General features: G+C 42.6%; 1 protein-coding gene across 3 annotated transcripts in view; it reads left to right on the top strand.

Moving 5' to 3' along the window:
- LOC136444862 (HEPACAM family member 2-like) overlaps window positions 1–16,031 on the top strand; it is a 46,376-nt gene extending 30,345 nt beyond the window's left edge. For 2 of the 3 annotated variants that reach the window (XM_066442616.1, XM_066442614.1), the window contains 4 exons: window positions 1,659–1,828; window positions 2,141–2,446; window positions 8,195–8,443; window positions 15,073–16,031. In XM_066442616.1, the coding sequence (XP_066298713.1) occupies window positions 1,659–1,828; window positions 2,141–2,446; window positions 8,195–8,443; window positions 15,073–15,293 (946 nt within the window). In that variant the 3' untranslated portion in view covers window positions 15,294–16,031. The remainder of the gene's footprint in view (window positions 1–1,658; window positions 1,829–2,140; window positions 2,447–8,194; window positions 8,444–15,072) is intronic. The other variant, XM_066442615.1, reaches the window with a different exon arrangement.
- Window positions 16,032–27,116: the final 11,085 nt, after the last annotated feature.

Below are 27,116 nucleotides of genomic sequence, written 5' to 3' on the forward strand. Positions count from 1 at the left end.
GAGTTCCGGTCGATCATATTACTTTCTCATTGGGATAATTTGAAGCTTTAATCCAACACAAGCATTGACTCACCATGAATTTTCGGTTGGACCTCCAACCTTCGTCAGATATTCGATCCACTGCGTTGAACGCCGGGAAGTCGGAGACGTGATGACGTCAGCAGTGAATCGAAAGCAGCAGGCAGGCGGAATCTTCCACCGTCACGGTTCAGGGTGGGTTGATAGGCCCTGATGTAAATCGCCTCCTTCACGACCCTCACAAAGTAGTTCTGTTCCGTATCCAAGATGCGCACCTTATCGATCGTAACTGTATGTCCTGGGAACTCGATATGTATATGTTGAGATACTTCTGACGTAGTGGAACTGGGGCGTCTGTGCTCCGAGGACCTAGTTTTGAGTGATCGTTCCGTTTCCCTTATGTTCGTCTCTGTGCATGGTCCTCTGATATTCTGTCCTGCGCACTGTATGTGGTAGATCACCCCACGCACACTTTTGTTCTTTCGGTGTCTTGTCTTTAGGTGAAACTAACTCTGTCTTAGTTTCCAAGTTGGTTTGAAGCAGGTTTTGATACCGTGTGTACTGAAAATTTTCCGCAAAGCTTCTGAGAGATTTGTGACGTACGGCAAGACAACCAGTCCCTTATTCTGTCTCGTGGAAGGAATACGACTGCGTGTGGTAGTGGGTTTGGGTGCAGTTGCCTTGGAAACCGTCCACTTCGGGTAACCACAGTTTAACAAGGCCTGAGCGATGTGTTCTTTCTCCGTATCTCTGTCGTGAGGGTTGGTAATAATATTATCCGCCCTGTGGAAGAGAGTCCGGATGACCCCTAGTTTGTGTTCAAGTGGATGATTAGACTTAAAGTTTAAGTATTGATCCGTGTGTGTGGGTTTTCTATAGATCCTTATGTCCAACGAACCACCATCTTTCACGACTGTGAGAGTATCCAGAAAAGGTTCTGTCCTGTTCTTCCTCGGTGGCAAATTTAATGTCTGGGTCCAAACTGTTGAGATGTTCAGTGAATTCGTCAGCGTGGGCCTTCTTCAGTTTTGTGTGTGTGTTATCCACGTAGCGATACCATCATACGGGGGGGATGTGGGGCAGTGCTAATAGCTAGTTGTTCGAGGTGTTCTATGAAAAGGTTGCAAACTCAGATTGGGGAAACTGGAGAGCCCATGGCTGCTCCGTGAACCTGGCGGTAAAAGTCTCCATTGTAAACAAAATACGTACAGTCCAAGCAAACTTTCAACAAGTTGACCACATGTGCAGGTAAAAGTGTGGACCGCTGTTTGAGGGTTTTATCTGCTTCGAGTCTCTGCAGGATAATTATGTGCAGTGCTTTCCCTATCGGCACTGAAGTGAACAAAACTGTGACGTCATAGGAACGTAGCACTTCGTCGGCTTCTACTCTTTGTTGTATTATTGTTTCTGCAAACTGTTATTGTAATTGTGTATGTAATTAATAATATGGTGTGGAGATTGTCCAACCAACGGGGATAAAATATTGACCTCGACAAACATGAGTAATTCTAAAAGGTCGCCTAGGCCTCTTATTTACTATATCTTACCACAAAGCGATGTTCAAGGGCTACTTAACCTTAATGGAGAACTGGCTTAGGTTAATGAGGGTTGTTTTCCTTCTAACTTTTCTTGACTGTCAGGAATGGAGTCCGGCCGCCTCCAGACTGGCATGTGGAGTATGAGGACCAGAACTCCTACAAGTCTTCCCTCTTCATCACCAGGCTCACCCGGGAAGATGCCGGCAATTACACATGCGTGGCGCAACATGGCGGCAGCTCGCAGTCCGACAGCCTCTCACTGGATGTGCAGTGTAAGGAGAGATATCCAGTCCCTCATAATCTAGGCACCCGTGATGTAAAACATAGCGATAGGAGAAGGAAAGCATTGGGTGGATAGATCGACAAAAAGATTTGGTCTGTTTTCATGGAACTTCTATAGCTAGAAATCATGATTTTGTATTGCCTTCGCCAATGACGTTATGTTTTCGGTACTTTTTGTGAATATATGTGTGAATGGATCTTCACGGTTTGTGACACTCAAGTATGTCTGATGAGGTCTCATGAGGTGGTAAATGCTGCCTCTCTGACATATTTCTCTCTCGTTCTCATTACCTCTCCATCAGATCCCGCTGTCATAACGAACATCTCCGTGCCCACCATGGCGTTCGTGGGGACCACGGCGTCCCTCTGGTGCCAGGCCGATGGGAACCCCGCCCCGGAGATCCGCTGGTACCGGCCAGCCACAAACTCTAGCCCGATCCACACTACTGACCAATGGAAGAGCAGCTCCCGGCTAACCCTGCGCGAGCTGGACATGTTGGACGATGGTCAGTACGTCTGCGCGGCGACCAACAGGATGGGCCAGTGGGACAGACGATATGTTCACCTCACAGTGTTGGGAGTGGCATCACCTCCTACTGCTGTCATAGGTAAGCCTACACTCTTTTGAGCCTTACAATCATGAACGTTAAAGACACAGTACATTGCGCAAGGTAACTGTTACTAAAGCAACTTGATTGATTTGCACATGTACACGGTCAGACGTTTAACTGTTGTCTTGCGGATCTTTCTACCTGGATGTTTGATCTTCATCGATGTACACTGTAGCTTGGCTCACTATTGATTTTTTAGGGAGCAGGTCAGGCCTGACTTAAACAGTCTTGGCCATACATCGGTGTAACGTTACAGCAAAGTTCATTGACTTAGCATCAACAAGTGATATTCTACATTCGCATGTGTCGCGCGTCATGCTGCTAAAATCGAAGGGTAAGAAAGGGGTGTACAGAAAGTGAGAAATGGAACGAAATGGAACAAACTGAAACGAAAAGGAATGAAAAGGAACTACGTGACAGAAAGTGCGAAATGGAACGAAATATGAAACGTTAGCAAACTGAAATATAATCGATGGAAATGTAAGGAAACGGTACTGTGGAAGGGTTGAAATACAAAGGTGGGTGGTAAATTATTATATAACGTGTTCTATTTCTAGTATTTTATCCAGAATGAGACAAGATTATATTTTACAATGTTGTTGTTCTGTGAGTGAGTGTTGTTCTGTTTGTGTGGCTAAATTATTCTCACAAGATTGTCGATTGTTAGCGACGGCTTTGGAAAGACGATACGCAATACTATGCTAATGACTGCTGCGTATAGCACGAAATACGCACCTGAGATAAGATAAGACGTCATAAGAAACTAAGGACTAAAGTGCAGAAGTGGGTGGCTGTACCGAACAAAAACAGGAAGTAGAGATATTGGCATATGTGAAAGAACAAGTGATTGCATAACAGTTCTTGCTATGTCACCGTGAAAGTAGTTTTTACATTCCCTTATTGAGGGTATAGTTCTTGCCATTCTAGTCTTTATTTTGTGTACATGTTGGCCCCAGGAGGAGTGCTGCTCCCTTGCTCTGAGGTAACTCCCTACCCAACTAACTGCAAGATCATTGAACCCATAGCATTTCAACTTAGCTAGCAGGATATCTTGATGAACGAAGTCGAACCTGATAATGTCCTAACTCACTTATTGCTTGAATGCTCCCCATTCCTTTCGAATTCAAACAACGCCAAACTCTAACAGTACGTCCAACTATTCATAAAAAACCCCAAAAGATTTGAGTAGCAAAAGCCTCATCCTACCAGCCTTGTAGTACTTGCTCACATATTTATTTGTATACTGATTTCAATTTTCTTACATTTCAAGATTAGTCATGTAGTTTATTTTAAATAATTTGTTGCTCATGTGCTTTGCATGTCCGCATATTTATTTTCATTTTCAGTATTTATAGTATTTGTTTTGTACTTTGTAATGTACTCTGTTGATAGCGACACGAAAATAAGCTGTAACAACAAAACAAATTCTCCCGTCTTTGCCAGACTAGGAAGGAACACAACAATAATTCCATTGCATCTGAGTGCATGAGAAAATGGGTGAAAAACTGCTCTGATAGAATCCTCAGCGACCCCGAACTTTCCGTTTTGGCTAAAGGACTGAACTACGCCGCTGCTAAACCCGACATTCCCGTCGTCCATATTGTTGCACAGACAGAATCTGTGTGTCGCAAGCTTCCTGAAATAGAAGCAAATACCCTGCGTTGTAAAGTTAACTCTGTACTCAATCGCCAAAAACGACCCGAAGACAACCTCCCGAAAGAAGAACGAGAAGCTCTTCGTTCTCTAAAACGGGACAAAAGCATCACCATCCTACCCGCCGATAAGGGGCGCTCGGTAGTTGTCTTGAATAAGACGGATTACCATAAGAAGTGTAGAGACCTGCTGGACGACACCGCAACGTACCACAAGCTAGGAAAAAGAGACCCTACCACTAGATACAAGAAAGAACTGGTTTCCGTCCTGCAAGACATCGAGAAGGAAGGGGGGATCAACTATATCACCTACCGACGACTGTACCCTACAACCGAAACACCACCGAAATTCTATGGTTTACCAAAGATACACAAACCCGACACACCACTGAGGCCAATCGTTAGCAGCATTGGTTCCATCACCTACAACAGTGCCAGATTCCTTGCGGACACTCTGTGACCACTGGTCGGGAAATCGGAACATCATATCGTGAATTCTCAACAGTTTGCAGAACTCATCAAACACCGCAGAGTGGAAGAAGACGAAGAACTCTGCTCCTTTGACGTGGTATCACTGTTCACATCCGTTCCTGTGAACAAAGCCCTGGACATCATCCTGCGAAGACTACAAGAGGACTCCACACTACCACAGCGTTCCACAATGTCGCCTACCCAGGTCGTCAATCTATTGAAAGTCTGCTTGGATTGCACATACTTTCTGTACGATGGCAGCTTCTATCAACAGATACATGGGGCAGCTATGGGTTCACCTGTGTCCCCCATAGTATGCAACTTGTACATGGAACACTTAGAACAACTCGCCATATCTACAGCTCCGCACCCTCCCCTCTGGTGGTTCCGGTACGTCGACGACACCCACACCAAACTCAAGAAAGCCCAACGCACAGGAATTCATAGACCATCTCAACTCTCTGGACCCCGACATCAAATTCACATCGGAGAAAGAACAAGACAGAACCCTCCCCTTCCTCGACACTCTCACCACGATCCAAGACGACGGTTCACTACGTCTGAGCATCTACCGGAAACCCACTCACACAGACCAATACCTCAACTTCAGATCCAATCATCCTCTGGAACACAAACTTGGGGTCGTGAAGACGTTACTCCACAGAGCTGACACGATCATAACGGATCCACACGACAGAGAGACAGAGAAACAACACATCAAACAGGCACTGAAGGACTGCGGGTACCCTAAGTGGGCCATAGACAAGGCAACCGCACCAAAGCCCCCTCAACAGAACAACAGGAACCCGGGGAGAAAAGAGAGGGACAAAGGACGCATCACCCTTCCGTACATCAAGACCGTCTCAGAACCCCTGCGCAGAATATTTGCTTCACACGGGATCTCCACCTGCTTCAAACCTACTAACACCCTGCGACAGCTTCTCGTGGCGCCGAAGGACAAAACCCCTAGAGAAGAGAAGTGCGGCGTAGTGTACCACATTCCGTGTCAGGGAACCACTAGACAAGGGACTTGCGAAGAATTCTACATCGGTGAGACAGAACGCTCGTTGAGAACCAGATTCCTTGAACACAAACGCCCCAGCTCGCATTCGTCTGAAGTCTCTCAACACATCCACATTGAATCTCCGGGCCATACCGTATCGCTGGACAAAGTCAGAATACTGGACACTGAGCAGGACTACTTTATGAGAGGTATAAAGGAGGCCATATACATCAGGGCACTCCAGCCGTCACTCAACAGAGACAGTGGGCGTTATAAACTTCCTGGCACGTTTGACCAATTGCTGACGTCACGTATCCGCAATGACACGTGTCAATAAAGTCACGTGTCCGTAACTCTCGCGAGTTTACCTTCGGCAGTGATTGGTCATTATTGATCCTGAAGAAGGCGACAGTGGTCGTCGAAAATTCGATCCGTGAATACCTTAGTGTTGGAAAAAAAGTTTAGCATTGTATTATGATTACTACCAACACAGATGAGCTTTCATTATAAGCTGTAAGCTTGAGTATGTCGTCATCATGTCCTGTATTCAAATGTTAAAAAAAGTCGAAGGCTGCACTTAAGTCCAACAGGACAGACAGATCCTGCAATGTTTCCTTCACCCACTTCAATCAGCCAATTGTCAGTCACCTGTATCAATGCAGCTGATGTGGAATGATGTTTCTTATATGCGTGTTGGCATTCTGAGATTATACCATAAGACACTGAAGAGAAGGTGGATTTAGATCTGTTTTTGAAGTAACTTCTCCGGGAGGCTTGTACTTGAATTAAAGTCTTCACTGCAATGTATATTTGGCTTGTGTTCTATAAATATCTGATAATATCATCAATAAGCAATGACTCTGATGAACATTATATACATTCCGCTTGCTCAAAAGCAAAAAATGCATTAATAAATGTAGTTTATTGCAAATTCATGCCCGTAGGCTAATTGCATGTTGACAACAATGTCGAAATACAAATGTAAGGTAAAACAAAAAATATACATGAATACAAGATCATTCTATATTGCTATTCTACAGTAAGTTTCTATATCTAAGGTACTAATGCTGGGTTTGATTTCTTCTCTGAAAGCAGTGGAAAATAAAAAGTCCCACACTTTCAATGATGAGTGGGTTGGAAGATTTTAACCCTCAAACACCCGAACCTATTTTTGCGACTAAAATGACTGAGCGGGGTCAAAAATGACCCCAAAATGTTTTGTTCAGTAAAACCTCCCTTTTCACCTTTTCACTGATTTTTATCCATACATTGCTTCATCAATGTAAGAGGAATGTTTTGGCATCTTTAGATATAAAGAATTTCCGTTCATTATCATAATTCATGCAAAAAGATCAGAAGGACCACGTCTTGAACTATTCCTATCTAGACCGGGAGGGGATTTTTGAGGCCCACACCAAATATCATGTTGCATAACTGATGAACGGCTTACGCGAGAGCCACCAAACTTGGTGGCTTTACACAAAAATTTCAAATTGATAAAGTAAGTTCATCGTTTTTCTTGTTGCCATGGCAACGGGTTTTCGACAGGCATATTTTACAAAATCTGCTAATTTCAGTTCAAACAATGACGTTTCGAGGCTTTGTTGGTACGCCAAATGTATTTTGTTACATTGTTATCATCTTATGTAATCCAATGTAACTTTTATGATTCAACATTGATATTTTATGCTGATTTGATGACGACATCCGTCAAAATCTGAATGGCTGATAGAATCACATAAAATTACGTCATGATGACTTCATATTACGTCATTATGACATGAAATTTGTTATGGTAATACTAATTCACATGTGCATCATCCTCTGAAAATTTGGCGGTCATACAATAAGTAGTTCAGGAGTTACAGAGGGCAGGTCTCAACAACGGCACATTATTTTTGCTGGGGTCAAAAATGACCCCAGCGGACTCAACACAGACTTTCCTATATAACGTCAACAGTATTATGCCCATCTCCCTAGAAAATTGTGAGAGGTTAGAAAAGATGTCTACTGACAAGGTCACGGAAGGATTTTTTTTTCAGATCAAACATGTTCAAATAGCACGTCAAAATCCATGCCTGGGGTCAAAAATGACCCCACTCGGGTGTTTGAGGGTTAAAAGGAATATGAGTTTCTGTGTATTTCTCAATTCAGAAAAGTTTTCGGAGATTTCGGATACTTTCGTGAATAATCTGTTTCTTTCGGTTTCAAATTCGGGACATTCGCTTATAAAATGTATTTCATTTTCCACTGCTTTCGTTGCACACTGTTTACATGTTCTGTCCTGGACTGGTAGCTTTTTGTATCTCCCTCTCTCTATTTCTAATGGGTGCGCGCTAATTCTTATCTTACATATTGCCGCACGTTGGTCAAAGTCATTATGATACAGATAATTTTCCATGTCGTAGATCGTTTTCACGTTTTTGTAAAATCTTAGTTTTCCTTCATCTTTCAACAGGTTATGAAAGAATGTTTGAATATACATATCTTCTAATCTTCTTCTTAACAGTGCACATGTAGTGTAGAATTGTTTGTTTAAATGTTTGTTTGTAAATTGTAAAGTTGAAAAGGACTGTTGTGTCAATACAGATCTTATGTAAAGATTTTTTTGTTATTCAGCAGAAACTGCCACGCAGCCGGGCTCCTGGGCGGACTTCTCCATGATAGTGGGCGGGGCGGCGGGGGGAGCAGCCGTGCTGCTGCTGATCATGCTGGCCTGGTTTGTCTGGTCGCGCCGCATGAAGGCCAAAGCCGGATACGGGAACCAAAGCCTACTGATTCTACAAGGGCAGAGCTGTTACCCCGAGAACAACGCCATGATCATGGTCAGCGAGGAAGGGAAGACGTTATCGGTCAAATCGTTTACCGGTAAAGTATCGAATTACACCGATTATGATTTACACATAGCAGACCATGGTCGACTGATTACTCTCGATCGTATTCAGACCATTATTGGGAATAAGTCGTAAGATGAGACGTGTTTGGTCGGGAGGTGGTCTACATGGTCGGGAGAATGTGAAAATTCATGTCGGTTTGGAAGGCGCCGGCAAACAGTTGGGGCAGTTTTTGTGAGAATCATAACATGCGCGGGACTCAAGTTTGGATCATGGAGACCTCTCTTCCAAAACCGGCTTTCCACATTCACGACCTTGCCCCCGACTGTCCCTCAACCTTAGGTCGGCGGTGAGTTGGGAGCAGTCGACGACGCCTATCTTTCACGACAATTATGTCACAACCATTTCGCGACCAAGAGCACGACAGCATGCTTAACTCACGACTTACTCACAACATAGCAACCAATTCTTTTTTTGCGTTTCGGCGCATGCGCGCCGGAACGCATTGTCCTGGCTTTTACCTTCAAGCAAGGACCAGGGAAGCTTGGTTCAACACTGTGTCGCACACAATAAGACCTTATATGGCAATACGTTCTCAAATCCTTGTATAGCCGTTGCCTTATATGGCAAGAGAGCACGAAAAGGCAGGCAGGCTAGATTTGCATGTGACACAGGACGGCGACCGCATGTAACTGCTACAACTGTTCGGAAATATCATTGCATTGTGGTTTCGGACTTTGATATCCTGAAAAATGACCATATTACATCTATTCCACAAGATTGCAGAAGAAAAAAAATGATTTCGTCAAGAAAACGACCAAAAATCGGCATAAATGATACCATATAGTGAGGTTATAGCATCACGTCCAGAGCGCCTAGTTACGTACCGCAGCTTGGCCGATCTGGCAACGCGAAGTACTTCGGACCCAGAAGATCCGGGTTCGTGTCCGTGCATGGATTTTTTTTTTCTTTTAGATATTGAATATCAAAAATATATATTGATATTATATTAATCTATCAATATCATATTTATGAATATCATTTTTTTTCATTAATAAATAAAGAAATATTTTATATTTGTTATTTTTAAATATTCATTTAATATATACAAGGCCTTTGTCTTATGAACAGGACTTCATAGATTCCAAACCCGGCATTCGAATTTTTCTGTTCATTGTAATGGAAAATACCGTGCAGCGGCTCCTATGCGCGGTAAGATGATTCTTGCAAAACACTCGCCACTAAACTTCTATCCCCGATGTAAACAGAGGCTCTTGATGTTGTTTGCAAAACAGCGATTCTTTGTTACAGTAGCAAATGCTCCATTGTTCAGTATCGACTTCATTCAGACAACACGGACGTGGAAAGTGGCGCCCCTCGGCACAAAACTATGGGAATTTTCATGAATTTTAGCAAAATTACCCAGGAAAATAAGGAAGAAATGTTGTAAATGCGGAAACCAGAATAATACGGATGAGGTAGCTGTTGATTTGTTTGACATTTGGTAGTCATTTTAGATAGAACCTTAGCTGTTATGAACTTCTATTTCACTTAATTACCATAGTGCTGATGATTCAATGGTGCTTTTTCAAATTTTATGTTTTATTGCGTGCCATGTACATAATTACATTGATAGCTTTTATAATGAGCCTATTATACATTTTACAAATAAGTACAAGTTGTAGGCCAAGACCAGCTTTTTCAAAAGCACTTAAGTTAAGTGACGTAACTTCAAAATTGCTTTCCCCAATCTGCCTTTCTCTATTAAAACAGCACTCATTTCCCAAAATGACAATTTTTCTTATAGACTGAACAGCCCTTGAGTGACTTCCTCTGGCAGATTTTACTTCAAGTAAAGGGAAAAGACAATTCACACTTATAAACGTAGCCGAAACGCCAGCTTTTTTTAAAAGCTCTTGTTTCTTTCCCATTGCCAATCAATCCAACCTCTTGCAGACTCCATAATGGTCTCGGACCGGAGTTTCTTTTACGATTTAGTATGTAGGCCGACACCTTCAGGCCGATGGGCTACAATACCGCCAAGAAAAGTTGGACGGAAAATCTAATGATATCGGCAAAAAGCGGTTTGCTTGTAATTTCCGATGTAATTTTCGATATCGTCTGTCGTCCCTTTATTTTGGGTAGAAACCATAGTAAAATGTAAATTTTGGCCCCGAAAATTACAAATTTTCAACACTTTTTTTATCAAAGCTGCTTGAAGTTTTCCTGGGGTAACGGCATATATGCTGAAAAAACGCAATACTTCCTGTCTCTGAAAAATGAAAAGAAAAGAAGTAATGTGATAACTTTTTCGCCATCTCGATGACTCAGTGAAAATACATGAAGAACGCTGCTATTTGGGTCATCAGGCGAAAAAAAACGCATCACCGTTGCGGCGGACTAATACAAAAAAGACTTCGATGGCGAACCAACTGCGCCGCGCCCAAAAATACTACAACTCAGATATGGCGATCACCAAGCAATATGGGGCAGAAATCCGCCCCTTAAGACTGATATCCAACCGTTTGACGGTTTGTGAACTTTAACGCAAATTGAAATGGATCGGAACACAACCAATGACTTTAAAAGGGGGAGGGGTGTACCCTGCTTTAACCATAACGCCCTATATCGCCGTGCTATAAACGTCCCAGAGAGATCAGATTGGAGTTGACACCAAGCTCAACACAGCTTCTTTCATATTTGTGAGCCTGTTGAGTGAGGCCGGCGGTTAACGGTTAGCACATGTTCTGCCAGTATAGCCGCCTCGGTTGGGACGGACTTTTTATTGGAGGGATTTTGCTCCGGTCAGCTTGGAGCTTGTCATTAATAGGGTTGGGAAAGCAGTCGTCTCAAATTTGAGTCCCAACTAAGCCACGACTAGTAGTTACTATCTCCCTACCGGCTCGCAATTGCTTTATGACTCATCCCTGACCGCTCAGACCTTTCTATGATCTTCTGACCAGTCCCGACTATTATACATTATTGAAAACATTCCACTGACGCAGCCGACTAGTAACCAACTTCGCAGACTAGCTGCTAACCACAGATGGCCTTGCTCTTTGAAACCTTGAAACTGTATTGAAAATGCTACGTGGCAGACTTGCAAGTCTGAATTGGGTAGGTATTTACAATGAGCTCCCATTAAAAACGATATCATTATATACAAAGTTTAGATAATATCAATGGCGCAATTATAAAACACAAATAACTTTTAAATTTACAACACATAAAACGATGTAAGGACAGCTGACACGGTAAACATTGGAACATTCGTGACAGGATTGTGCTGTTTGATACAATTGCAGAAGAGAAAACATGGGAGCGTTAAAGAGATCAGTCACTTGTTCAGCAGGGTTACAAGGTACGGAATCGGAGAGTTTTTTGAGTCTGTTGGTGCGGCAGAGTGGTGTGTTGAGTTTCAGTTTGTTTCTGGTGTTCCGGCCGGATATGTCCCCTCTTGTGCTCGGAAGCCAGTCCCTGAAGTTAGACTCCATCAGAGACCTTGCAAAGTTGAGACACAAGTCCTCTCTTCTTTGTGCCAGTGTTGTGAGTCCTAGCTGTTGCAGGGCGTGGGAGTAGCCAGTGTAGTCGTTGCCCAGAATGATCCGGCAGGCTCGTTTTTGAATCTGTTCGAGCTTCTCTGTTTGCACTTTGGTAAGGCCAGAGGTCCAGGCAGGTGCAGCGTATTCTAGGATCGGTCTGACGTAGCACGTGTAGATCGTGATCAGGTCATTACGCGATAACATGAACCTTTTAAGTCTTTTGAGGAGGTAGAGTTCCTTTGCGGCCTTTCCCACCATCTGCTTGACTTGGACGTCCCAGTGAAGGTTGTTCTGAATGTGAAGTCCAAGGATCTTGAGGCTGGGGCGACAGCTAGCGGTGTGTTGTTGACTCGCAGTGGTGGCAGACGTGGATGGTTCCGACAGAATGTGATGTGCATAGCGAGGCACTTATATTTTTAGAGTCGTTAAGTAGCATATGGTTGTTTGACGGCCATTGACATAACTGATCCAGATCAGACTGTAGCGTTGAAGGTTGTTTGAGCAGTCTTGATTGGAGCATGTTCATATCATCCACGTATTTCCATACCGGACTAGAGGTATCAGAAGCAGCATCGTCAATCAGTACCAGGAACAATATGGGGCCTAGTAGAGTTCCTTGCGCAACTCCGCATGTCAGGTGTTCCCACACGGAGAGAGCTCCACGGTAGCGCACGCGCTGTTTCCTGTTGGATATGAAGCTGACCACCCACGGTATGAGTTCAGGTCGGAGTCCCATGGTTAACAGTTTGGTAATGACGGTGAGATGGTGAACTCTATGAAATGCTTTGGAAAAGTCTGTAGCTACGAGAGTGGATATTGTAGATGGTTTGTCCGTCCCCTTGAATAGGCTGTCTACCAGGCTGACGAGTGCGTGTACTGTAGACTGCCCCTTAAGGCTGCCAAATTGTCGGTTGTCGAATGTGATGTCTTTCAAAATCTAAGAAAGGGCAAAGTGTTCCGCTATCTTTGAAAACTGGGAAGTCAGGGAGATGGGTCTCAGTTGATCGAGAGGGTACTATGCCGCTTGCGAACGAGGCGTTGAGAACATGGCAGAATGGAGAGCTGATTTCACAAGCGAATTCCTTCAAAAGTTTCAGTGGTATGTTATCCGGTCCCGGTGCCTTGTTTGTTTTCACTGCTAGGAGGCGCTTGTAAATGTCCCAGACTTGCAGGGTGGGCAGCTGTTGTGGTGTCGGTAGAAAGGCGGGTTGTTGAGTCAAATCCAGCGCAGGAAGGGCTTTGGAGACGTCAGCAAATTTGGCATTTATGGCATTGGCAATGGTGGTGCTGTCTTCAGTGTCGAGCCCTGGAAGTGTAATTTCACCGTCAGATGTTCTAACGTTAGCCATGTTCATGATTTCTTGATACCACCGTCTTGGGTAAGCTGCTTTGAGAGATGAGACCCTGTCTGCGTAATATGTCTTCTTTGCTTTGGCCAGTGTTCTTTGCGTCAGGTTTTTGTAGAATTTCCAGACGGTCGGAGACTGTTTGTGAAAAGCCTTCTGTCGGAGGCTAATCAGCTGTTTTATCTTGGGCGTTACCCAAGGCTTGTCAGAGTTATGTACTTTGACAGACTTGGTAGGAAAGAAAGTGTCGATGGGGTTCTCAAGAGTGTTGTGAAAGGCAATGGCCTTTTCAGAGACTCCCTGTGCATTATACACTTCAGTCCATTTATGCGCCGTGATCCATTTGCCAAAGTCAAACATTCCAGTTTCACAGAGTTTACGGACCTGCTTCTTTGTGCACTTGTTGTCAGTGGTCTTGGATCCAGGGGTCCAAAGAACAGACGAATGGTCACTAAGGCCTACTGGGGGCAGGATGGAAGGTCGCTTGTAGAGGTCTTTCATGTTAGTCAAGATCAGGTCGAGAATGGCGTTACCTCGAGTCGGAATACTGGTGTTGTGGGCAGAGTTATTGTGCATCAGGCTGGCATCGTTGTTTACATGTTTCACATTCCTGAGATTTGCGCGGGAGAGTCGTGTAGACAACTCCATTTTGGTGGGAGCATTAATCAGGTTACTAGTGTTGCCGATAACAGTCTCAATCCTCCGCTGATAATTCCTCCCTGCTTTCCTACCTCTGTAGTGGCTCCGAAGTATTCCAGGAGAACACAGTAGTTCCTTTAGGTTCGGCATAGGCGGGGGGCGGCTGTTCTTTAGGCTTCTCATAAAGTCCTTAGAGTACATGAAGACCCGTCTGCCGCCAGCAGCCATTGTTGTTCACCTGGGAGGGACGTGGGTGGAGAATTTCTGTTTCACAGGTCGAACTTTAGGCAATCGTCAGTAGAATGTCCTCAAGACGTGGTTAGGATGTTTTCCTGCATCCTTACGGTACACTTGACACAACTTTAAAACTAGTAAACACATTAAAAACTCAAGATATACAGATAAAACCAGGAGCTGTCGTAATGCGTGGCCGCCACAGGAAGCGCCACCTAACTGCCAACTGGAGAATGTTGGGAGTGGTCGGGAGACATTGTGTGAAGGGAATCAAACTTACGAAAGGACATGCCCCAAACCACGACACAAAACCCTCCAAACTCCCTTCCCACAGTGTCAACTACTTCCCAGAATGTGTGCCATGTTCTCCCCACCTCAAAACGACAGGCACGCGACCGCAAACCAAATAGTTCTGTGCAAGATATTTTGACGCTTAACATCAATTCTAATTTTATCTTGTTGTAATCATTGCAATCTTTAGCTAGAACTCAGGATGGTCAGGAGATGTTGAGAGTACATGCAGGTCTGAAAGCAATCAAGGTCTGAACTGTGAATTAGTTGGGAGAGCAGTGGTGTCATTGCGGTGGAGTTGCTGTGAAACAGTCGCATGGAAAATAGCCATAATAACAATAATTACATGGCAGCTCCCGACTCAATGCTGGCCTAATGTTGGTCAAAGTGGGGGAAACGCTGAATATGCAAATGAGGCCAACAAGATTGTACTCTGCCATTTCTTTCTTTCTTTAACACATTGCTGATTGAAATATGAGATATTGGTTTCCGACAAGGAAACATGAAGACTATTTCTCATACCATAAAGGACTTTCTCTTTCTTTCTCTCTCTCACTCCCCCGCTATATACATGTATGATGATGCACGATACTTTCCTCCTTCCTCTGTAGGAAGTGAAAAGAAAGATTTCTTTCTGGCCCAGGAAAGACCACCTATACCTGATTCACTACAAGCTAAAATAGCAGCGGATCGTTCCAGCTGGACATCTGACAACGCAGCCAGCGGCACATGCCCACCTACAGCTGTAAGATCAACGGAATGTGTAGAAGAAGATCGTGAAAAGGCTGGTATTGGACAAGAATGCCACGCGGAAGAGATACAGTTACCATGAATTACCAGGACGGAAACCGAGTTGTTGTATAAAGGTCTTTTTGTTAAAAATGAATGCTGAACTCAAGCGCAAGTTTAAAGAATTGGCCGTAGCACGTGCGGACCATGAGATGGGAAAACCGGAAATTCTGTTGTAGTACCATAGAAAGCTACTAGGTGGTCTATAATACTACCGTTGCCCTTCTTTTGCCGACACCTACCCACATACCAATCATCATACGGATCCACCCACAAGTTGTCGAGTTATATGTTTTTCACAAACACACAGATTCGGACACACGCACGCACACTCACACACACTCACTCACTCTCTCTCACTCACACACACACACACACACACACACACACACACACACACACACACACACACACACACACACACACACACACACACACACACACACACACACACACACTCACACACACACACACACACACACACACACACACACACACACACACACAATAAAACTGTGCCATACACGATGCTCATCTTGGGGACTTAAATCTACTCAAACCTTGGGGCAGCTGTTTTGAAATCCAATAATACTACCTTTCAACTATTCCACTTACAAGTACAAGCAAGGAGGAACCTAAAGAAGAAGAAGTTTTATATCCTTTGATTGAGATTTTATGGACGGTTTGTAAGACTAGACGCCTTTTTGTACTTTATAGACGAATTGAATGACACAATGGTATACACATATAATATGAATATACAAATGAAACAGTAATTGCGTGAAGGTTGTCATTGTTATGCAGTAACAGGATGACTGGCTGTTCGTGTCGAACTGTTGACCTTGTTTGATAACAAGATTATGCCTGATAGATTGTACATGTAGTGATCACATTTAGAGCACCTAGTCTGCATGGTAGTCGCCGTATGTAGTACACAGCTATTGTTAGCCAGAATGTCTTGCATTTGAATGTCTTTGATTGATATGTTATTTTGGCATGAATGGACTTAAAAATTACTTAGAATCTTAGCGTCATGCTATAGCTATAAATTAGACCTACATGTAGTCCGCGAATGTACAAATGTGAAGGGTTGTACCTTCCGGCTGTTACTAAAGCATGAAGAGTCTTCTTTGGTTTTCAGGTGACCAACATTTCTACATGAGGTAATGACCGAAACAAATCTAATCGTGGTAAATTTGGTACTGTTTGTATTCGCCAACGATATTCCAATAAAAGTAGGAAGATCGTACAATCAGTATGGCACATTTTGCAGCCCTCGTGTGACCGAATACATGTATTGTAAAGTTTATCACTACTGACCGACTCGGGTTGATATCGGCTGGTGTCAATGCCTGGTAATGTTGAGGACTGGATTTGTGCTAAATGTTGGACGGGGAATGATTTGTTAACGTGACGTCAGAATTAACTATACATAGCACGGCACCGACAGAACACAATCACAAAATTACCACCACAGCCATCCGTAGGTGCCACAGGAGAATGAATAGATCTCGATATGGCATTATGATTTACAACAATTCATACTTGTCTGTAACGGAGGATCAAATTTGTTACCTTTATGACTCCCGGCTAACCCCAAAATGTATCATTACCTGTCCCCTTAGTGACAATAGATAAAATCTATAGGAAGTCCCATAGCCCTTTTTCAGGCCGCAGGGGAAGTGGGCTTTTATCTACTGTGCCAGGAATCTAACCCGTGACCTCACGATCTCGTGTCCTGTATCATTCGGCCATTCAACGTCACATCTCAAACGATAGATTCTATTAAATATTACAATAGAATCCGCTTAACTGCACACCCCATTTGCCAGCGTATTTCAATACTATTTGGTGCAATTATACGGCTGGTGAAATTATGTGAAATTGCCCAGCTGGAGCGGTAGTACACTGTATCATACAGGAGGTGAATAGTTGATAAACCTTGGTGTGCTGTATGAACTTGTTTGCACGCATTTAGATGTTAGAAAAATTTCGTTAAACAGGTACAGTGTAGCCTGGAATCCATCCTATTTAGCTTCCGGCCGCTACCCTAGCTCCGCTGCGCTACCCAAGCTCCGTAGATTCCACCTCTTGTTAGGGGCACGTTTATGTATTAAAACAGTAAATTTCAAATTCTTAGGAAAGACATCTCAGGACACAGTGAGTGAAATCAGTAAGCGCCATAGAGGCCCATGTCATGTTTGGACAGATTAGACTGTGTACATCATGGTAGTGAATTACTGTACAATGGACTGTACTACGTATCCAGTGGGCAGATATGGTTAGATGACTTAGATCAGTGACAGACCATTCTCCTTATAGCATAGCTGAACCCGCGTATACATACATCCTTCGGGTGAATGTAGGAAGTTTCTAGGACGCGGAGTCAGCTCTGCCATAAAAGAATGTGACAGATGGTCACGTCAGCACCGCACCGTCAAAAGCGACTGCTATGTCCGTCCACGAGTCTGTAGCCCTTGCCGAGTCGCTGTGCGGTTTCCGACTAGATCTGAGAACTGTGACTAGATGTACGTTAAGACACTCACTCACTCTCACTCTCTGACGCCGGTCTTTTATTATTGCAGCAGTATGTGTAGATAGCACTGCCGCGAACCTAAACCGCTGACAACACCCCATGTCATCCTTAACGCGACATCAAATCCCCGCGAACTTAAATACATTCACAGTGATAAGACAGTGTACAGGTACCTAGGTAGAGACCAATCTTTATTGAGTACAGCATGCTGTCTGCCAAAGCGTAATGCCGCCTCTTTATGCTGACGACACGCCCCATGACCCGCTGTTTGCCTGTCATACTGGAATTTCACATTTTTCCTGTCGCAGGATTTAAAACTTTGAGAGCGGTGTGCTGCGATAGATCTTGTTTTCAGCGTATTTTACGGGCTGTTCGCGCATTTTCTAGCAACCCCGCAACTTCAACAAGTTAGGATACGGAAGGCAGCTGGCCCAGACGGTATTCCAGACAAGTTGATCAAAGAATTTGCATTTGAACTGTGTTATCGCTTGCAGAGATTCTCAACTCTTCGCTCCAGCAAGGTACAGTACAAGATGAATGGTACCGTCCATTAACGAACTTCGTCCCATCTCTTCAACGTCATTGCTGAGTAAAGTTGCAGAGAACTTCATCTGCCAGTGGGCCATGACAGATGTCCTCCCGAATATTGACAACCAGCAATTTGGAGGTATCTAGGGTAGATCTACAACCCACTGCCTTCTATACATGACAGACGCGATTTTTAAGGCTTGTGACATACTCAACACATCTGCTCTCTCGTCTCAACTGACTACACTGGTCTAAGGAAAGCCACATGAAGCTCCATCCATGGAAGTGTAAAGTGATGTACAAGTCTCTTGAACAATCAGAACAGAACAGACATCTCCTACCTCCCTCTAGACAGCAAATTAGTGGCAGGACGACCCGGCCATCCGAGAAACCAAACTTACACCTCTATCTTTTGCTGTTATTGTTTGAAAACAATTTGTTGGTGAAATTTTAAATGTATTTATGTGTTTGATATATATATATAGTTTTACGACGAAATCCATCTAACGTTAAATGATGCGATGTTTTTAATCCACGCAATTCAACCGTTGGGTTGCGATGTGAGATTTTATTGTCAAACAAGTTTGAACAGAATAAACCAGTATTGAAAAAATCCCTCCGGCCACAGATCGCACCACCTAACCGTTTTTCATCTAATTATTTTAGCTGGTCGTGTGAAGGGTGCATCTTTGCAATGATAATAATAATAATAACCTTAATTGTACATTCATGCCCTATCACGGGTTAATTACAGGCACATATATGTACAGAATACATGGTATGATATGGTATGGGATGATATGGCTGAAGGTAATGGGCGTGTAATTGTTAACTTTTCAATTATGCAACTGCTGAAAGTCACTCTTCATTGAAACAGTATCTCTTTTCTTAGAACACTGCTGCCGATACTGAGAACACTAGTACTGAATTTTAGACTTTCTAATCATATGACTAAGGTATGAATTTGTGAAGGATACGTCTTTCCAGCAACACATCCCTGAACCAGGGGCCTGAACACTAATCTTTTTGTAAAGACTGTATCTTTCCACCGTACATAGATTAAAAAAATATCAGTCCATTCGCAACGAGCTAGGCAAAAATGTGCATTTTTTTCCAACGATAGATGTGAAAACTTACCAATGCGTGATACACGCATCTTTTGTGTCATACAGCTAAAACCGTCACTGTTGAAGGGTAATTTTTTGTCGGGTGAAATAGAATGAAAAAGAAACGTCCGTGAGAAGGGTGCATGTATTTGCAGTGATATAGCTGAAAGAATTGGTATACACTGTCTGTGAACGTAGTTTTCAAATGATAAAAGGGAAAGTATTATCCTTTAAACAATATGCATTTCCAGAGTCAGAGAACAAGTACGTATCGTGTGACTTTCCAATCAAATAGCTAGCTGAAATATTGCTTTGTGAAGGATTCGTCTTTACAGCAACATAGGTGACATAAGCCAAAAAACGATCGACGCGTGCAGGGTGCATCTTACCAATATCGTTTTGTACGAAGAGCATTTTTTCAAAATGAAGCGTATCAAAATTTATCATGACAGGAGAAACTCGTGTCTTCCAAGCCATGGTATAAACCATATTGCTTTTAAAGGTCGCGGAGGCCGAGGACGGTCGCGTGCATGATCCCTTGGCCCTGGGCACGTGAGATCACTTGCGGCCTGTATAGGTATCACGGGGACTGGCAAAGTTTTTTTCTAAATTTGAATTAGATATATATCATTTAGTTTATTATTAGTAATAAGTTTATTGCAAATTCATGACCGAAGGCTAAATGCAAATAACATACATAAAAGAACAGTGTACAAAATAGGTATAAAAGCTGCTTATCTAAATTATACAAATGTAATTGTCTATAACTAGTGAAGGGTTTGACTTCTCTTTTGTAAGCAATGGAAGACGTAATGTCCCACCTTTTCTATAATTTGTGGGTTTTTGGTAGTTAAAAGAAGAATAGTCTTTTATTTGTCTGTAAGCTTAGGGAAATTCGGATATATTTTAGTGGTCTGAGTAGACAACTCATTTCGTGCATTATCATGAAATGAACAGTTTGAAATAAAGTGTATTTCGTCTTCCACGGCATTTGTATTGCAATACTTACAAAGTCTTTCGTATATAGGTAATTTTCTATACCGGCCTCTCTCTATTTCAAGAGCATGAGCACTAACTCTAATTTTGCTAATGGCTGAGCGCAAATTAAAATCTGCAAGATCAAGATAACTCTCTAAATTGTACATGGTTTTACATTTTGCATAGAATCTTAACTTATCGCTGTCGTTTACCAAGGTATGAAAAAATGATTGTATATATATATCTGTTAGTCTCCTTCTCAGCGCTTTTCCGACATGTTCAGGTTTATAATGTGTATTACCGGAGTGCCACAAATAGGAATATCCATTGTAATCTAATATGTCTTTAACACGTTGTAACAATGTTCGTCTACGGGTATTCGTCGGAAGACTTTGCTGTAGATGGAGTGCGTCCGCTTGGAGGGGGTGTGTAGATCTATCGATTGAACCAGACGTAACCAGAATTTAACTATATATATACATATATCTATATCTAATGGGAATCTACCTAAATCTGCTCTACATGCTACATTGCTACTATTTCTAAAAACACCAAGAACATTTTTGCAGAATTGGTTGTGTACGTTTTCAATAGGCGACGCATCATGTAGTTGTTCTGTCCCCCAGATTTGGTATCCGTACAGAAGGATCGGTTTTATGCAGGTATCAAATATCTTTAGAAGGCCGCGTGGTAAGACTGATGAACGAATGATAGATTTAAAGCTATAAATGGTTTTACGTGCCTTAAGTGACAGCTGCTTTTTGGCTAGGGTGAAGCTACCTGATGATGTGAGGGTTAGGCCTAAATAGCAATAGGAGGGGACATTGTCTATTGTGTTATTTTCAAAGTAGAACTTTTGCTTTGGAAAAGAACGACCTGCCTTGTTAAATATGATTACTTTTGTTTTCTTCATATTAACTTGGAGCTTCCATTTGCTACAAAAGGCACTTAGTCTGTTAATTGCAGATTGCAGACTTTTGTCTGATTCTGAAAATATAACAACATCATCTGCATACAATAAACATGAAACATAAAGATTATCTAAAGTTGGTGGCATACACTCTAAGTTATCTAACTCTTTAACTAAATCATTAATAAATAAATTAAAAAGGGTGGGGCTCATGTTGCAACCCTGACGGACACCCTTGTCGGTCACAAATGGTGGTGTTAGACCAGATTTTGTTTTTACACAAGTTTCAGGTTTACTATATAAACATTTGATTAACTTATAGAAATTCCCTCCTATTCCTGAATTTAGCAATTTGAAACGGAGCCCTTCCCTCCAAACTGTGTCAAATGCTTTTCTAAAATCTTTGAAACATGAATAAAGGCGTTTGTTGTTATGGAAATATTTGGTAATTAGCGAGTCTAAGACAAAGAGATTGTCATTTGTGCCGAAGTGTTTTCTAAAGCCGGCCTGGTTGGGGGAGATGATTATCAATTGACTATGAGTAAGTTTTCGTAGGTAAAGTATCATGTCATAGATATGAATTCTTACAGTAGGGAGGGGGTGAGCCGTCGTAAAGCTGATTTAAGTATGATTCATTTAATAAATGACCAGGATAGTAACCTTACAGGAGAGATTGGTGTGTTTTACTTGGCTAAGGTCCAGGTAAGGTTCCTTACAGGTGACATAGATTGTTTTTTTACTAGGGACAACTTCGTACAGGTGCGATTAAGCGTGTTGTCTTTGACTAAGGACCAAGTGAGGTCACTTGAGGTAAGGTGAGGCCATGTGAGGTACCTTACAGGTTAGATAGGTGTGTTTTCTTTGATTATGGACCAGGTCAAGCCAGGTGAGGTACCTAAGAGCTGAGATACGTGTGTTTTCTTTGACTAGGGACCGGACGAGGACAGGTGAGGCCAGGTACCTAACAGATTAGATAGGTGTGTTTTCTTCGATTCGAGACAAGGTGAGGCCAGGTGAGGCTACTTACAGGTTAAATAGGTGTATTTTCTTTGACTAGGGACCAGGCGAGGCCAATTGAGGTATCTTCCGGCTATAAGCTACCCATAAAGACACCTATAAAACCTGTAAGTAGCCTCACCTGGTCTTACCTGGTCCCAAACCAACGAAAAGTCACCTATCTCAAATGTTGGGTACCTCACCTGGCCTCACTTCTCTCTAGTCAAAGAAAACAAACCTGTCTAACATGGAAGGTACCTCACATGGCCTCACCTGGTACCAAGGACATTATATAGTGTCCTTGCTGGTACCTAGTCAAAGAAAACACACCTATCTCAGCTATAAGGTACATCACCTGTCCTCACCTGGCCTCACCTGGCCTCACCTGGCCTCACCTGCTCCCTTCTTGAAGAAAACACACATATCTAACATGTAAGGTACCTCACCTGACCTCACCTGGTCCCTAGTCAAAGAAAACACGCCTTTCTAACCTGAAAATAGCCTCACCTGGCCTCACCTGCTCCCTAGTCAAAGAAAACACACCTATCTTAGCTATAAGGTACCTCACCTGGCCTCACCTGCTCCCTAGCTGAAGAAAATACACCTATCTGACCTGTACATACGCGTGTTGGAAGCACTTCCATACAATTGCGTTACTGCCTAAGCTAGTTGCAAAGATAGGTGATACAGTCTTTACTTTATAGCGTTCGGAGTGCTCTGTTGCTAGAAAGATGCATCCTTTACAAATTGATACCTCAGCCATATAAATGTTCTGTGTCACTGACTAGAAATTCTGTTTAATAAATTTTATCATCGAAGAGTTACTTCAATCAATTGAACAGGCCGATAGTATTATGAGCAAACGATTTACCCTTTGCATTATGATATTTAAAAGGGCTAAGTGGTGTGATCTGTGGTAGGAGGGATACTAGATACTAAACAATTGAAAGCGCGGCACAGCCCGCAACATACACAACAAGTCCGATTGCCGCACACCGCTCTCTTTGTTTTGAAGATTGTATTGGATCCTTGCTACCTTTCAGGCTATAGATGCTTGTTGCTACTGTATATCTATGTACTTAGAAGTTAACCATTATGTTATTGTAATAACTTAAGGACGAATTGAAAACTGTAATATAACAAGACATTCGTAACACATTGCACAAAAGCACATTAAATATCAAATCAAATTAGTTATCCAGGCCCTGGGTTTTGTTTGGAAACCTTCGTCTCCTTGTGAATTGATTGAACTAATTTGGTGGTCAAAAAAAAAAAATCAAAGCTATATTGTTCAATGAACCTTGCAGTCCTATCAGGACTGAATTGATCACATGTTGTTGATATATAATCGTCGTGTCAAGAATTCAGAGAGATTTAATCTCTGCTGACACAACGTAAACTTTCAGATCCTACTACTGGAACAAATGCAAACTAGAAAGGCAATATTTTCGAGAAAATGCAGGCTATTTCCCGCCCATATGGGTGGAAAAAATGACCTCAAATATGACACCTTTCCTATAGGAACCTACACATCAAATATGACATCTGTAGCATGTACTGTACGTTTCTTCATAAATATGCAAATGAGGTCATCATTGGGATAATTATGTCCAGGTGTATTCACCTTTCCTTAAGTTACTTACACTTCAAATGTGGCATCCTTAGCATTTAACGTAAGGTCAATACATGTTTCTGCATACATTATGCAAATGAGGTAAGCATAAGCATAATCTATGTCCAGGTGTATTCAGCTTTTCTAAAGGTACCTACACCTGAAATATGAAAAAAAGGTCGATGCGTATTTTTGTCCCAAAACAGGCCGTTCCGACACACATTCTTGACCCGGAAACGCACATCCGGTATAGAGAAAAACCCCATGTAACGTTAGTGGCCTTCCGAACTGCTCATTCCGGCGTGTAACACGGCGTCGGAATAAGACGATGTGAGGCGCCGAAATGAAGCAAAAGAATAGCTCACACGCTATTAGATACGTTTTCGTGACAATGCACGTCCGTCCAATGCTTTAAGGCCAAAATATCGTGGGTAGAAACACTAGTAAGACTATAAGAAACATATTTTCTCCCGCCCCCGTTTGCAAAATAAGACTGCATGTTCCAAACGATTCGTACGTTTCGCGTCACAAAGTTTCTCATAAGATTCGTGCGTTTTCACATGGTGGTTCGTGCGTTGCTTAAAAATTCGATTTTCATAAAAATCCGTGCGAACGCTAATGCATCCGGCCTGATTGAGCTACGGAAAACCTAAACCTTAGTCGAAGGTAGTCATGAGTCCAACAGTGAGTGTTTATGGGCCCGACAGAAAAGTTCAGACATACGAACAACAACGCATAATCTTCGTTTATTAGTTGTGGATGGAGTATTTTAGAAAAATAATTCTCACTTTGCTTGATAACGTTGACAATAAAGGAGAATAATGAAGAAGTGCTAAACAGTCAGATAAGGACTGCCAATTTTTAATGCAGTGTTAAGATTAAGTGTGTAACGTTATATCTAATCTAATGGAGGAGCTGCCAACAAAATACACTAAAAGAGATAACGCTACTTAGGCCCTTATTTCAAAGGTCTGAGGTGTGTTTGTGCTAAGACATAGAGCATATATGTGGACTAGCAATGCTTCTTTAGGCAGAATGATGTTTGTCTTCACATTTGACAGATAATTCCAAATGATTTCATTGAATTAATTTTTACCAATAAAGAGTGCATGATGCAAGAATGTATTAGTCCGTAACTTCTATTTCCATTTGATGAATAAATGAATATCCTTGATTATTGTAATTGTAGTACACCTGGAATTTTCTGTTTGCCCGTTCCCTAGTTCTCGTGGAATTTTGGTCCAGCTGGATGACTGACATAAGCGAAAATAAGTTTATCTGCAGATCAAAGTCCATAGTAGCTGTTTGCACGCCCTGGATGCGGGTGGGACATTCTATGTGCGTTTTCGGTGGGTTTGCACCATTGGAGACTGGATATTTGCCATCTTTACTTATCAGATAGACAAATGTTGACCGGGCATTATCCTGGGTATTCATTTTTGTGTATCTTTGTGTGTCTTTGAAAAAAATGCCCACAGAAGAATTGAAATAGAAAATGCCAAACGGGTTCGACAGGCAGCGACAAGGAACAAATTTCCACCAGCGTCATTGGATATTCAGGATTATGTCATGCCTGTAACGCAGGGTAAAATAAACCCGGGATTAGGGATATGTGCTAGATGCAAAATCAGCAAAGCCGCCAGAAATGCAAACTTGACAGACTATCATATTCAGAACACTGTCTGCAAAGCTTCGATAACAATACATTCGAAGATGACGACGTCAAAAACCTTCCGTCCCATATTGAAATAGTCGAGTCTGAGGGTGTAGTGGGAGAATTATACTACGTGGTTTTTCGCTGGTTTAAAAGACACATCCGCTTCCTGCTAAATCTAGTTACATGTATTTACAAGACAACTTCTCTTCTGCTAACCTGCAAATGGACTCGAAGTCATATTGACCTGATTATATGGATGACATACACGCGCACATCAATTTTTGCTCCCCCCCCCAAGAAATTCGGGCAAACTGCCAATCGTACAAAGCAGCTGCAGAATGAGAGAATACATGATGTGATTTGCAACAAAAATATTTTTGGCCTGCTCGCATCTTTGGGGCTCCGGAGGATGTCATCCATATAATCAAATAAACATGGCCTAAACTCCATGTGGTGGAGATGTGGCGGCGATTCCATACTGTCTTGCACTACAGACGACAAGTCAATTAACTGAGTATAAGTTTCGCGCCGTAACGTTTGACTCTCCCGTCCAACTTTGGTGCTCGTCATTCCAGGTGTTTCCCCTTGAAAATGTGAACATACCATGAGACCAGATAAGGCGTGCTGTTGAGTTTTGAAGTTTGTCATGAAGAATTCAGGTCACCTGCAGGTCTGAATAACGCGCGTTGCTTCAGTGAAAATAGGTCAAGCGACGCTTTAGTACACAACTTAAACAATGCTGCCTTTAAGCCTAGAATGCCAGAAAGCATTACTATCGTGACGTAGATCAAACCAAAATGCTAATAGTGTCCTGTTTGCAAATGATACAAAGTCTGTTATACGGCAAGCAAGCTGTCCTTCAACCGGGATTGAGGTCTAGAACTGAAGATGTTTATCAAGCTTTATTTATACAAGGAGGGGTCTGTATGTACTCGACAATACGTCTGGTCTCCAAATATACATGATGCGGCTAGTGGAACCGCGGAGACAGAAGGAAAATAGCGCGGTTTCTGATCAGGAGCCTTAACGTAAAATTTTGAGCCATCTTCAGATGATTATTTGCCACTTGACGTCCTTATTGTAGAGTTGAAATATCACACATAACAACCACGCCCTAATTTTTTTTAGTTCAAGAGTCCGTCTCAGGATGAAGGGGAGGGGTGTACCCGCGCCAACTCTGGTTCCCTGGGCGTGGTTGCAGTGACCTAGCGGTTTGTGTTTCTGCCCGGCAGCTCCCCTGCACATGGATAAACGTGCTGACATGACGTCACGCGACGGGATTGCAGGACAAAAAAGTCCCATTAGGCTGTTGTCGTATGTGATTTGAAAGTCATTAAACAAACTTTTCTAGATACCGTTCATGGTGTTGCTTCATTACCTTTAAAGATGTTTTCCTGGGGCACAGAGCTGGTCCTTGGCTCAACAGTGAGGTCATTTACCTTTCAACCTGTGACAGCTATGACGTTACGAGGTTTGGCCACTATGACTGTGTCCTCTTGGTCGTTGACGCCTGTTACTATAGTTACCAGAGTACACAGGCACT

This window comes from Branchiostoma lanceolatum, chromosome 11, assembly GCF_035083965.1.
Source record: "Branchiostoma lanceolatum isolate klBraLanc5 chromosome 11, klBraLanc5.hap2, whole genome shotgun sequence".
In the NCBI taxonomy this organism is placed as follows: Eukaryota; Metazoa; Chordata; class Leptocardii; order Amphioxiformes; family Branchiostomatidae; genus Branchiostoma; species Branchiostoma lanceolatum.